The 14884-nt window shown below is 33.7% G+C and overlaps 2 protein-coding genes across 5 annotated transcripts in view; one reads left to right on the top strand and one right to left on the bottom strand.

The window, feature by feature from the left end:
* PPP1R12A (protein phosphatase 1 regulatory subunit 12A) overlaps window positions 1–14884 on the bottom strand; it is a 150958-nt gene that overhangs the window by 43578 nt on the left and 92496 nt on the right. For all 4 annotated transcript variants that reach the window (XM_081249768.1, XM_081249765.1, XM_081249766.1 and 1 more), the window contains exons 5-9: window positions 14631–14775; window positions 13159–13233; window positions 12239–12327; window positions 11916–12073; window positions 5598–5722 (exon numbers count right to left, since the gene is read on the bottom strand). In XM_081249768.1, coding sequence (XP_081105894.1) covers window positions 5598–5722; window positions 11916–12073; window positions 12239–12327; window positions 13159–13233; window positions 14631–14775 — 592 coding nt within the window. The remainder of the gene's footprint in view (window positions 1–5597; window positions 5723–11915; window positions 12074–12238; window positions 12328–13158; window positions 13234–14630; window positions 14776–14884) is intronic.
* LOC308625513 (transcription initiation factor IIA subunit 2-like) lies at window positions 7953–8713 on the top strand. Its single transcript, XM_081249769.1, has one exon. It carries the CDS (start codon window positions 8091–8093, stop codon window positions 8418–8420), a length of 330 nt encoding a protein of 109 aa, XP_081105895.1. The 5' UTR covers window positions 7953–8090; the 3' UTR covers window positions 8421–8713.

The following is a 14884-nucleotide window of genomic DNA, read 5'->3' as shown; positions in this document are numbered from 1 at the left end:
GCACAAACCCAGCCATAGGTAGTACACAAATGAATGAATGTGGCTGTGTTACATAAAACTTTATTTAGGGGCAATGAAATTTGAATTTGTGTCACAAAATATTCTTTTTCTTTTCATCCTCCCCTGCCTCTGCCAACCATTTAAAAGTATTAAAACCATTTTAACTTGCAGGCTGTACAAAAAACAGGTAGTGGGCTACCTTTGGCCCACAGACCATGGTTTGCCAATCCCTCCCTACCCCAGAACTTTCCCCAAACTGGAAAAAAATGTTATTCCTCCATGATAAAATCGTCATATAGCAAATAATATTTGCTGAGTGTTATAACAGAAGCTAACATTTAACAAACATTTACTTGTGTGAGGCCCTAAACTAAGTGGTAAATATGGGTTATCTCATTTAATCCTACAATCACCCAATGAAATAGCATTTTACTATTATCCAATATTTTAGAGTTGAGAAAAATGAGGCAATATTATCAAGTTTGAAATTTTGTTGCACTGTTACGACTTATATACCTCCTCTCCACCTAACATGGATTTAAATACTGGTTTATGTGTTTAAAAGCATCTTTCAATTTTTGGTATATAAATAAACCTCTCTGAAAAACTCAAGTATACCTAGTCCCTGAAATTCTTCTTTTGGTTTTTATAACTAGGACACTATTTTGACTTTCCTACTCTCTGACTACCCCTTTCCTGGTCTTTTTGTTGTTGTTGGTAGCAACTGTCCTTGTCATAGCCCTGTAACATAAGCACTCCAAGAGTCTGTTCTTGTATCTCCTATCTTCTCTTTATACTTTCTTCTGAATGTTGGGAGTAGGGTCTTCTTATATCCTCAGGCTAAATATTAATTGTATTCAGCTTATTCTCAAATTTGTTATTCTCCAGCTCAATCTGACTCCTAAATTCCTAGTCCTGAATTTCGATTTACCTGTAGAATGGACTATATGTAACTAAAATTGGAACCTGAAACTCAACATGTTTAAAGTCAAATACCTTTATTTTCAAACCAACTCTTCCTCAGTTCCCTATTTCTGTTACTGGCACCAAAAATCTCTTCAATCCCCTAAATTTCTTTTTTTTTTTGGCCCCATTGTGTGGCATGTGGGATGTGGGATCTTAGTTCCCTGACCAGGGATTGAACCTATGCCCCCTGTGCTGAAAGCACAAAGTCTTAACCACTGGATGCCTGGGAAGTCCCAACTCCCTAAATTTGAAACTTTGTAGTCATGTTAGACTTCTTCTCTGTCATCTTCCTCCATCTACAAATTAAGTGCCAAGTCTCTAAGTCTCCTCCTCTCCTTTATAAGTCCACTGCCACTTCTCTGGTTTATATTCTTATCATGTTAGGCAATTTCAGTGACTTTGTAATAAACCTTCTCTCAGTCGGTCTCTCACCTTCAAATACACCTGCACATTGCTGCCAGAGTGACATTCTAAAATTCTCTCATGGCCTTGTTCAAACATCTATGATCCTCTATTATCTATCAAATTATGAAAATGTTACCATAGTAATGAAAACATTCCAATTTGGCTCTGCTTTTCCTGCTTTACTTCGTATATGTAGCCTATACATCAGTCAAACTAGACAACTCATTTTTCCTGCAACACTCCACATTATCCCTACTTTTGATCACACTGTTTCTCTTCTCTCTTTTTCAACAGACTGTACAAACTCTCCTCTCTGTTAGTTGAAATACTACCTCATTCTTCAAGATCTATCTCAAATGTTCTAACTCCATTACCTCAAATCAAAAATGATTTCTTCCATTTAAAAACCATCATTCTACAATTATACACTTTTACTGGTATACTTCATGTACCCACAGCACATAGTAGTCTTTTACTAAATTTTATTATGATGTAGGTTCAATAAGCAAGAACATGTAATTCCAAGAAAACTCTGAATTTTTACCATCTAGCAAAGAAAATATAGTTTATGCTTATTGGAATATACGTGTATACAGCAGAGTAGGTAATCCTTTCAGAGATCTCAACAATATTTATTTTGACTAGAGAGTTATATATAAACATTGTTAGTTAAACTTATTGATAGTTGAAACTTTAACTAACAATAAACTTACTGTTAGATAAAAATTTAATATAAAATGTATATTATTTAACTTATTGTAAGTTAAATAATGCGATAAACTTACTATTTTTAGTTTACTTACTATTATTTAGTTTACTATTTTAAATCATAAGATCAAACTAATGGTTTTATAGATAATATATCCATAAATGATAGGCCTGATCTCACTGCTACAGGAATCATTCTATAATTTTAGCTGACAAGTTAACAACTTAAGAGAAGATCATTTAAAGTGAATATACCTATGTTTCTCTGCAGTTATCATGAGTTATTATAGAATATAAGTGATATTTAATACTGTTTTAGAGCTTCCAGTTTCGTGATCTATTCCTTGCTATGAATGTTAGTGTGTGTGTGTGTGTGTGTGTGTGTGTGTGTGTGTGTGTGTGTATTTAGATACATAGTTTATGTACTGGTGGAGGAAGCTAGAGAACTTAGGATAACTTGTCTAGATAATAGAAGCAGAGTAGTAAGTGGCACCTAAAAATAGACAGAACTCTTAATTAATTACAAAATCTTTTACGATGCATTTACAAATTAAGAATTCATCCAAGGAAATTTCTGTTAGGTCTCTAAGTTACAAGGAAAATCTTGAAACAAATGAAAAAAAACCCACTAAAATGCTAAATTAAAGTAAATACAGTATCACTGAACATGGTAACAGGCTTTAAGAATCAGATAATACTGATAAAACTTAAAAATACTTCATTTTTTTGTACACCATGACTTTATCACTTTGAATAAAATTTGCCCATAAAACTTTAAGAACAAAGACTGAAACAATGTAATCTTTAAAGCAAGTTATGATGCTTTAAATGGAGAATAAAATGGAGTTTCTAAATATGCAAATTAGAGAAACAGTTGTCATTAGATCAATTTAATTACAGAATCACAAGTAATACTGAATAAGAACTTTTATAGCAAAGAAATTACTGGCCCACTAATCTAACAGAGCTATTAAGTATTTGCTTTTAGTGAGGGCAGTTGGCATAAACTGAGAAGTAAACTGCCATAAATCTAGGGTTATGCTTGAGAAAAATATAATTGATAATAAGAACCCTATTGTAATGATTTGACTACAGTAGGAAAGAGATTGCTTAGTTAAATACTCAAAAGACTGACAGCTGGTTTCTTGGCCAGCTATTCCAGGGGGGATGGGGCTTCTGGGAACTTGATAAATCTACAGTTCTAACAGATAATCAGAAGAGCTAAAGTTTAGTATTCACTGAAGAAGTATAAAGGGGTTCTAGAATTAATAAAGCTTTAGTTAAAGCAGCTCATGGTGACACCAGTTATGGCATAACTATCTTGAAAATTTTGCAGACAGACTGCTTCTGGAGAATTTCATTTTCAAGCATATGAAATTATGACCATTTGAGGATGGGTTCTAACTGAATTCAAGAAACCCTCAGTTCTAGAATACAGAAGGTAATAATTCAGTCACAGAGTCTTCTGATATTCAAACTGTACCAGTGAAATTCATACATTTCTACCACTAAGAATTCATACTACTGCTTTCCTTTGGAAGAGTTTTAGAGGAGGATTATTAATAACAGTATGGATTTTTAAAGAATTCTCTAGTTTATGATTTTAAAAGGTTCAAATTTTGACCACTTGGAGCCAAATCCAAAGATTAGCAAAACTGACAATATGATAGAAACACTGTGGGGATTTAAAATCAATCCTCAAACCCATGCAAGCCAAATAACGTCAGATAAACAACAAAACAAGAAGTCCAAAGGCAGAGACTTAATAAGTAAACACAATGTATAATCCCTGAGTGGACACTTAATTTGAAAAATCAACAGCTAGAAAGATGTTACTAGGAGGACAACTGGGAAAATTTTGAGTATGGTCTGTATATTAGTGAACATAAATAATGGTATTATATCAATGTTAAATTTTCTAAGTATGATGATTTCAGTGAGGGAATGAAGGATAATGCCTTTGTACTTAAGAGATACATACTCGGGCTTCCCTGGTGGCGCAGTGGTTGAGAGTCTGCCTGCCGATGCAGGGGACACGGGTTCGTGCCCCGGTCTGGGAGGATCCCGCATGCCGCGGAGCGACTGGGCCCGTGAGCCAAAATTACTGAGCCTGCGCATCTGGAGCCTGTGCTCCTCAACAGGAGAGGCCGCGATGGTGAAAGGCCCGCGCACCGTGATGAAGAGTGGCCCCCGCTCGCCGCAACTAGAGAGAGCCCTCGCACAGAAACGAAGACCCAACACAGCCAAAAATAAATAAATAAATAAATAAAAGCAAAACTGTCAACAAGTAAAAATAAAAAAATAATAATAATAAAAAAAATAAAAAAACCCATCAGTCTACAAAAGAGATTGGATCTGGCAGATGGAACAAATCAAGCTCACTAAAAAAAAAAAAAAAAAAAAAAAAGAGATACATACTCAAGTATTTAGGAATAAAGTGTTACAGTGAGAGCGGTCAATTCTTAAATGGTTCCAGGAAAAAAAAAAAAGTACACGTGAGTGTGAATATGTCTACGTGTATGCGTGTGCGTGTGTGCATGTGTGTGTTACACAGAGAAGGAAATGAGTTTACTTCTAAAAGTTAGGTAAGGGCTGGTGGGGAGAAGCCTTTAAAAAGAGACCAGTAGGTTAAAAAAAAAAAACAAACCCCCACAGAAAACCCTTAATCTTTAATTAGAGTTAAAAGAAGTATAGGTTCTGAAACAGCAGGGAAAAGAAAAGTCTTTAACAGATCAACAAGAAAGTAAGGATGAAGAATAAATGGAGAACAAAATAAGGAAGAGGAAGAAATGAAACTAACATTTTGGGAGCATTCAGTCACTAGCCAAACTCTCTCAATTACTGCTTAACAATGTTAACTTATTTTCTCTTTGTTATTATTTTTGTTTTGTCCTTTTTAGGAGGAACAGATAAGGAAGACAGTCACTTGCTCAAGGTCACAACAACTAACAAGAGGTGGGGTCAGCTGTTGACCTCTGGTTTGTTCTGACATACCTGGTGCTTTGTAAATGAATTAGAAAATCTAGATTACAGTTCTCTCAGTAACTTGTGGTAGTACTTTTTGTGCTTAACTTATACACATGAGAAATTACCAAAATGCACCTTTACTCAACAGAAATAAAGGATACAAACCCCATGCTTCTCAAAAGTTCAATGGAAATAAAAAACTACCATGATCAGTAGTTTTTCATATGAAAAATTTTATCTTTCTGCTATTTATTGGGTTGGCCAAAAAATTCGCTGGTTAATGAATATGCTGCTCAATAAAGTTCCTGGTGAAAATGAAAAAGTCTCTTATTTTACTTAAAACCGAACAAACTTTTTGGCCAACCTGATATTTTTTTGTTAATGATCAACTGCAAAAAGTACTTGAAAAAAAGAATATAATAGATTCAGAGGAAATAAAAATACATTCTTATTCTAAAACCTTAAATAAACTTAGAACTGTCTTAATGCTTTAGCTCAAATGGTACTTACACAGAATACATTTATTTTTAACAAACACAATTTTGGCTTACCTTTTTAATAGGTGATGTAGGTGTTGCCTGACCAGATGACACAGTAGGTGTTGTAACAGCTACAGGAGCTGCTTGTGTACTAGAAGTATTGGCATTAGTTACAGAAGCCATGGATTTTGTCTTATCTTTAGGGAAAGGAAAAGAAAAAAAAAAACACTAAGAGTCATGATTCTAGATTAATTCAGTTTCAATGGTATTGAAAATAGCATTTTATACTGTATTTTTGCTTAAGGTTTTGTTAATTCAGTCTTTTCCCACTATTATCCCTTTTAACAAGTGACATTTTCAAGGAGTTTCTAGAAATGTTTCAATAGGTATGGTATGAGACTTAAATAAGAACACGACACACAACCAGACTTTTAAGAATAAGAAGCACAAATAAAATATGACTCTGACTTGTGTACTTTTAACACTATGGAAAATTTTTTTAAGTTTTAAATTAATATTTAAAACTTGAATACATGAATACAACGTAACTTCAAAAAATGCAAGAGCTATGCAGTGTTCCAATGAATAAACAACTTACCTTGCTTATCTAAAACTTATAGCTCTTCTTTATTCTAGGAAATCTAAAAGTGCTCTTTGTTGATAATGACTTATATTCCTGTCAAACTATGCTTAAATGTCACAAAGAGCATTCCTTCTCAGCCCTAAAAAATCTGAAGTTAAATGGGCACAATATCAGCTAAATTAGGTTAAATCTCTTCTCACAATGTATCAAGACAATTTCCAACTAGTAATTGATCACTTAGAAAAAGATTTTTGAAATATTAGAAAAAAATCAATATGATGCTAGCAAAAATTCAAAGACTGCATTTGAGCACATAAATCAAACTGGCCTTTAGCAAAAGTCACATATAAATTTAAACCTTTAAATTAACTGTAATTTATAAACGGGCTAGAAAATTTCACTTTTCAAATGGTCAAAAGTCATTTTAGGGCTTCCCTGATGGCGCCGTGGTTGAGAGTCCGCCTGCTGATGCAGGGGACACGGGTTCGTGTCCCAGTCCGGGAGGATCCCACATGCCGCAGAGCGGCTGGGCCCGTGAGCCATGGCCGCTGAGCCTGCGCGTCTGGAGCCTGTGCTCCGCAACGGGAGAGGCCGCAACAGTGAGAGGCCCGCGCACCGCATTAAAAAAAAAAAAAAAAAAAAAAGTCATTTTATCCAGTTTTAAAATATTCCTTTAGTTTCAAAATGGGATAGGAAAGGTATCTTTCTATACTTTTGTGAAGAAGTATACTGCTTTTAAAGCCCTATGAGATACTCATTTTCATTATACTACCTCTCTCCCTTCTTTAGGTCAGTTTTGCAAAGAATCTTCCACCATAAATTACCATTATGAGTAAGTAGACAACATTAACAAATACTTATCTTTAGGGCAAATACAAACTTCCCACTAATAATTCTGAATTTGCAATGATTCATTCAGTCCTATCTGTGACTAAGAAAACATCTGTAAGATGTTAGTAGGGTGAAAAGCATAATCTTAAACTATATCAAAGGACAAGGCCAAACTGGCATATTTAAAAATCAGTATAACCACAGCTTTTCAAATAAACTGAATGAGCGAGAAACTCAGTCTAATAAACTTTTTTCTCATTGTTAAATCCCTCTTTTCATTCAACAGAAGCTAAGCCTATTCAGCACAGTTAAGTACAAATCACGTATACTCTAATTAGACATCCTCCTGGAAAACAATCCATCCAACCAGAGAGAGTAATTCAACGAATATTTATTAAGTGTCTGATACCTCAAGTACTGTCCTAGGCACTGGGGATATATATCAGTCAATGAAAAGACAAAATATCTTAACTGCATAAAGTTTACAGTCTAGTAGGAGAAATAAATAATAAACTAAAGCTCAACATGTGTTTTTTCATTTTATTTTCTCCTTCTCCCCTTATTTTCTCCAGGTTTAAAATTTTTTTATATTATTGAAATCTATACATCAAAGAATGTATATGCATGTATGCAAACATTTATGTTTGGTTTAAGAATAATAATGAAACAAACCTCAGGTGTCCACCATCTAACTTAAGTAAACATTATCAGTGTTACTGAAGCCCTTTCTATCCATTTGATTTCAATGAAGAATAAAAACTTCATGTCCTAGAGAAAAAAAAAAACAAAACAAACCTAAAAGCAAAACTATGCTTCCCTATTCTCATTCCTTCAACTACCTCTGAAAAATTTATAAATCATTTGGAAGGAAACTAAACTTTTGGTTGAGTTCCTATTTTCAATCTGATTTATAAGAAACTGATTAAAAAATGGTTTGGAAAATATTTTATGAAAGAAAATTCAGCAAAATAGTTATTTAACATAAAAGTTTCCCAAGGAAATAACCTTACAAAAAGAAACAGTTTAGAAATTGTCAGATCATGCTGGGTTTCTGGCCAACCCACTTCTGTCGGCTCCGAGGCGGGAAGCGCCTTTTCCACAGGATATCAATGCAAGCCTGAATAAGAAGAAGAATTTCTCCCTCCTAAGCCATGGCATATCAGTTGTACAGAAATACCACTTTGGGAAACAGTCTTCAGGAGAGCCTCGATGAGCTTATACAGTCTCAACAGATTACCCCCCAACTTGCCCTTCAAGTTCTACTTCAGTTTGATAAGGCTATAAATTCAGCGTTGGCACAGAGGGTCAGGAACAGAGTCAATTTCAGGGGCTCTCTAAATACATACAGATTCTGCGATAATGTGTGGACTTTTGTATTGAATGATGTTGAATTCGGAGAGGTGACAGGACTTATTAAAGTGGATCAAGTGAAAATTGTAGCCTGTGATGGTAACAATACTGGCTCCAATACTACAGAATGAATAGGAAAACAATGGCTTTTTAAGGCCATCCTGTTATTGTCCATCGCTTTTTGAAGAGAAGCATAGAAGAGACTTTTTTTAAATTTATTCTAGCATTGCAGAAATGACTACACTGTGCCGTACTATCAGAGAATTCCAGTAGAAAGAAGCTTATAATTCTGTACCTTGTTACATTACCTTGTTATACAGCATGAAGAAACAGAACTTTTTTTAATGACAAATCAAACATTGTGGCCTTCCTAAGACCAGTCTTTAATAAATTCATTTTAAAACTCAAAAAAAAAAAAAACAAACATAAAAAGAAATTGTCAGATCAACCTATACCTCTACAGGGAAATGGCTGCTTTCTCAAGCTTGCCAAATAAAGTATGATAAAGCCTTGTTGATATTAAAAGAGTGAGAGAGAAGGAAACACACAGCATTTACATGGATTAATTCTTGAGATAGAGTTAAATTTTCCTGGCACAACTGGCTACGAGCAACAGGAAGAACAAAATTATCAAGTACAATGTTTCAGAGGAACATTTAAAGTTAGCTCACTGAGAAGAGAGAGATTGGTACGCTTAAACTCCAAATTGGGAAATTAATATAATACAATTTGATGGTAATTACTTCTATTCATACTTATAGAACAGAAGAGTTTAAAGAATGATCCAGATAGCCTAGTCCAATACTTCTCATTCTACAAGCAAGGAAATTTCAACCAAAGGACAGGAGACTTGCTAGTTAGTGGCAAGACTGGCCTAAATCTGAAGTCTTTTTTTGTTTTAAATAGCTCCCTGGTGCCTAATACTGAACAGTGAACTGTATAGAAGGGACCAATTAAGAAAAAAATAGGTAGAAAAATCTCAGGAATCTCTGTGAGATATCTGGACTTCCAGTTCTTGAATTCTACTGCATGAGCTAGGAGATCTGGGTGCTGGTCCTGGCTTTCGTGTGCACATGTGCATATAGTTTAATTTGTAATGATATATTTTACTAGAGACTGGGGGCCAAGGCATGTCTCATAGAGGGAGATTAACTACATAAAAATAACTTTAAATACTTGCAAAAGTATCTGAGTCAATTTAAATTTCAATATCATCTTTCAAATGAACTGAACAAATTTAACTGAATGTTACTAGGTAAGCATGTACATTAATCTTATTTAAATTAGTAGACTTTAATTTTATACATTACATGAAAATTAACATTTATTACAAAGCAATTGATTGTTATATAGTATCCATGTAAAGCAGGTATTATTACCCTGATTTTACAGAGAAATCAGAGATTAAATAACTTACCCACATCTACAGTTACATGCAAGAATCAGTCCATGTTCTTGAACACTGTACATGCTGATTCTCATATAATTTGTTTTTATAATTCGAAATATTTTAATTAGTATGTTATACAAATAAATTATAATATTCAATGACTACCTGTTGTTCTACTGCCAATTTTACCTATATTACTGTGTCATCAAGGCAAAAGATATGTTGACTCACCTGATCAGCAATGTCACAGCAATAAATAAAAAATTAAATCCCTAAGTGACTAGAATCTAGCCATTTATAAATTTCAAAAACTCTGTGTATTTCCAAAAAATAATTTACTTGTAGGATTAGTAAGTTTCACGAAAATAAAGAAATCCATAACACATCATCTGGCAACAAAGCTAGCCTGTGCCCATTTAGCAATATCTTGTTTTTAATGGGAAACAGGATTATCAGTACGTTCCTTAACATGTTTATTTAGTAAACTTTAGTTTCTCACATTTTCTTAGAGAAAATATTTTACTGAGTAAGTAAAAATAACTGATTCAAAACTTGCTGTTGTGTCTAGAGGAAATATGGGGAGTCTAAGAAATTCTAGGGCTCCATTTGTGTTTACTAATGATCACCAAACTGGTCCTGATAATGATGACAGTTTTTCATTGATAAAAAACTGAATGAAAATGCAATACCTTTTCTGATAAATACGATAAAATGCCAAAATGCCAGGTTATACAACTCAAAGGTAGCAATCCTGGAATCTTATGCTCTTCAGGAGGTTTTTTTTGGGGTTTTGTTTTTCTTAAGATTTTTTTGATGTGGACCATTTTTAAAGTCTTCATTGCATTTGTTACAATATTGCTTCTGTTTTATGTTTTGGGTTTTTTTTGGCTGCGAGGCATGTGGGATCCTAGCTCCCCAACCATGGATTGAACCTGTACCCCCTGCAGTGGAAGGCAAAGTCCCAACCACTGGACCACCAGGGAAGTCCCTCTTCAGAAGTCTGAATGATTAGCTGATACAGAATAAAAGCAATTCAGTAAACAAAATCTATAAAAACATGTGAGCCAGAGGGAAAAAAAAACAGAAAACATATCCTTGATAATAAAAAGGGAAAGAATGTAAATTGTAAATTGTTATAAAAAGGGAAAGAATGTAAATAGTAAAGCAATTTGGCAGCATTTATGAAAAGTGAAAATATGATTCAATAATCCAATGATTAAGTGTATCTATTAGAGAACCTCTTGCACATATACACAGGGAGGCAATTATAAAATGATTGCTGCAGCATTATTTACAACACAACATTGGGAATAAGGTAAATTTTTATCAAAAGGGAAATTAATGTATTTAATGAATACTATACAACAACTAAAAGGATAAGTTACATACGTAAAGACACAGATAGATACAAACAAACCTAAAAAATACAACTTTCAAGTAAAAAATGCAAGTTGCATAACAACTCCTAGGGAATAATAAAAACACAAAACAACCTTATAATTACTATATATTACTTCTGAATGTAAGATAAGAGTATAAAAATAGACTAGAAGATTCAGAAAAAAAACTCACGATAGTGATTTGCGAAAGAAAGGAAAGAGAAGTAGATTAGGGCTGATGGTTAAAGAAGACAATGGTAATGTTTTAATTTTATTAAAAGAAAAACTATAAGCAAATATAGCTAAATGTCAACAGCTGTTAAGTTTTGGTAGTTGGAATATGAATGTTTATTATATTATACTTTTCTGCATCTTTAAATTTTCTCAAAACAAAGTAAATTTCCCCACACCTCTACAGGAAAAAATCTTGACTCCGCCCCAACTTTCTAAAACTTTAGTATTACTGAGAAAATATTTGGGATGCTGTTGGAGCCAGCTTCCTGTACTTTCAGGTCTCAGAAAGCAGCAGGAGCATTCTTGAGCTGCTGGGAACCCATCTAACCCTATCTGCACCATCCAAAGGGACTCTTAGAAGCCTCTTCACCTTCTACAAACCTAAAAATATAGGTCAGTAAAATGCAGAGGTGATCAATTCCCTGACTCCAGGTAAGCAGAGAACAATAAAATCACAGCTATACTTAAATTTCTAACACTCCCTGAAAGGCAATTTACTGGCTTGGGAGGTATCCTAACAAGTAGCATGTCAGTCTGAAAAGTTTCAAAATTAAAGCCTGACCTCATCTTACTTTACACTTCATCAAAATTCACTGAAAATCCCTTTATCCTTCAAATTTTACCTGTTTCAGCTTCTGATTCTGAGTCATCTTCCTCATCTTCTTCACTAGAGCAACTAGATTCATCTTTTTTTCCTTCTTCTTCATCATCAACCTTTTCTTGTTCCAGAGATTCAATACGGGATGCATTTTTCTCAGGCTCAATAATCAATGTCTCTTTGCTGTGAAAGGAAAAAAGCCTTGAAATAATTATAAACACAAAAGGTGAAAATACATAATGAATACATTAATTTTTCCCAGAACCACAAAATCTAATAATCATACTTGTGACTATCATGACAACTCATTTAAAACAATAACAAAACCTACTTTAATATTTTACTTACTTTTTAAAGGTTTTCTGTGATTGATTATTGTCCATATTGGCTGTTGATTCAATCAGTGGAGATTTCTTCTCCCGTTTTTCACTATGGAGCTTTATAAAAGTTATGCAAAGGAAAATAAGAATACTATTAAAATAACATTAATGAGTAAAATACAGAATTTAAAATAATAACAAAGTAGCTTCCCAAACACTAAATGAAAACAAAACACAAAACATATAAAGATTTAAGTTTTACCTAAAAAGAAAAGGGCTTGGATAAAGAATAAAAAGAACTAGACAGTTTAAAAGCTGCACAGAAGGGACTTCCCTGGCAGTCCAGTGGTTAAGACTCTGCGCATCCCCTGCAGGGGACATGGGTTCAATCCCTGGCTGGGGAACTAAGATCTGCTGTGCAGTGCAGCCAAAACAACAACAAGAACAACAACAAACCACTCCACAAAGGACTAAGTTGGATTTTTTTTTTAAGAAGCCTCCAACTTTAGTTTACTGAAAAACCGGGGACCATTAACCATTTAGGATGTCTGATAATATTTTACTTAAACACCTGCTTCCTAGTTTTGTAACTCCTTGCTTATCTAGTGTATGCTATTTTAGAAATCTGAGATTTTATAGTCTCTACCTTCTAAGCAAACTTTCTTATGAAATTACAAAAAGATACTATTATTGAGAACATATACATTATAGAAGTATTCATTTTGGGAAAGGGATGCTAGGGAAATGGGGATAAGCAACACAAAAGGCTAAAGAAACACCACCACTACTCCTTTATTCTCATTCACTGCCATTTAATTTGATTGCTAGGAATAACTTAAAACCAAACACTACAAAACATCGCAAGAATACTTTTTCAGCTGTCTAAAATTCAAAGTTATTAAGAGAATTCACTAATAGAGACAATTTTTAGACAGTCATCAAACATACCAGATTTTGTTTCTTTTGCAACTCTTCTAAATATCCTAAAATGTCTTCATCTGCTACATCAAAGGCTGTCTGGCCCTACGCAGGAAACAAGAGGGTTGGTGATAATAAAAAAATCAATAAATTATAAAATGCCTTCAGTGATTCTGTATGATCATACAGAAAGAAGTTAGATAACATTTTTTATGGTAGGTATAAAACATGGTACATATGACTTGAAGGAGATGTATGAGAAATCCATGTGAGAGATAAGCAGCTGATATACCTCCACTTACTTTTTTTGGTAACAGCTTTATTGATCTATAATTCACATACAAGTCACCCATTTTAAAGTATGCAATTCGATGGTTTTAGTATATTCACAGAGTTTTACAACCATCACCACAATCAATTTTAGAACGTTTTCATCACCCCAAAAAGAAATGACATATCCATTAGCAATCCCCTCCCCCCTCCCCCTCCCCCTCCCCCTGTCTGAGGCAACCACTAATATACTTTCTGTCACTACAGACTTGCCTATTCCAGACATTTCATATAAATGGAATCATACAATATATGGTCCTTTGTGACTGGCTTCTTTCACTTTGCAAACTGTTTTCAAGGTTCATCCATATTGTAGCATGTATCTACTTCATTCTTTTTCATTGCTGAATAATATTCCATTGCATGATATACCACCCTTCTGCTAATCTCTTCACCAGAAGATGGACATCTGCTTTTGCTTTCTGGTACACAATGAATAATACTGCTATGAACATTTGTGTATAATTTTTGTGTGGACATCTGTTTAAATTTTCTTGGGTATATAGTTATGAGTGGAATTACTGGGTCATGTGGTAACTCCAAGTTTAACCTTTTTGAGATCTTATTTCTACTTTACTGCCATAAAAATTAATTAAATTCTTAGTAGAGTAATAAAATAAACATATGTATTTCTAAACTACTTAAAAGTTCAGCCAGCCACAGGTATGACTTAGTTTCAAAAAGCAGTCCAGGTGAACATCTGTCACATACATCTATTTTTGTTCATAGTGGAAAAGAAAATTTCAAAGAGCTGCTGGCCAAAAATAGTAAGGATTTTTCCCGCTGCTAGCTTAGTCCTTATAATAACCCTACTGGTACAAGTTTCCAGAATGCCAGAAAGTTCATTATTTAGAATATATTCCACCTTATATGTTTGCAAAATTTCTTAATTTATGAATTTCTAAGAATATCAATGGAAGCACCCAAATCTACTCGACACGTATGGTAATACTATTACAGAAAAAGTAATACTTCTTTGTCGAACAAGACCAAATCACCTCATAAGTAGCTGGAAAAGACTTAATAATAAAAATGAATAAATGATTCACAAAATGTCTTGCACAGTTAATAAAACTTAATAGAATTAAATAATTTATATTCTCATAACATTTTTTAGACTAAAACTATATTTCTAGAAGTTAAAATATTTAAAGTACATTTGAAAGGCCTACCACTTTGTTGACTGTCTCCATATCACACAGACTGTCCACTAAAATTCGACATGCTTCTTCTTTACCCCAATGAGCTGCAGCATGAAGAGGTGTCCAGCCATCATAATCTTTAGTATTAACATCATAGCCTGCCTGTATTAAAAGTCTAAACAAATTACAGTGAATTAGATCATCATTAAAATCTAGAAATGATTGGACATAATTAACAGCTATATACCATGCAAGTTAACAAAAATTTGCAATATATTTCTTTT

This window comes from Mesoplodon bidens (assembly GCF_964165515.1).
Source record: "Mesoplodon bidens genome assembly, chromosome: 11".
NCBI lineage: Eukaryota > Metazoa > Chordata > Mammalia > Artiodactyla > Ziphiidae > Mesoplodon > Mesoplodon bidens.
This window is presented reverse-complemented; position numbering and strand designations above follow the sequence as displayed.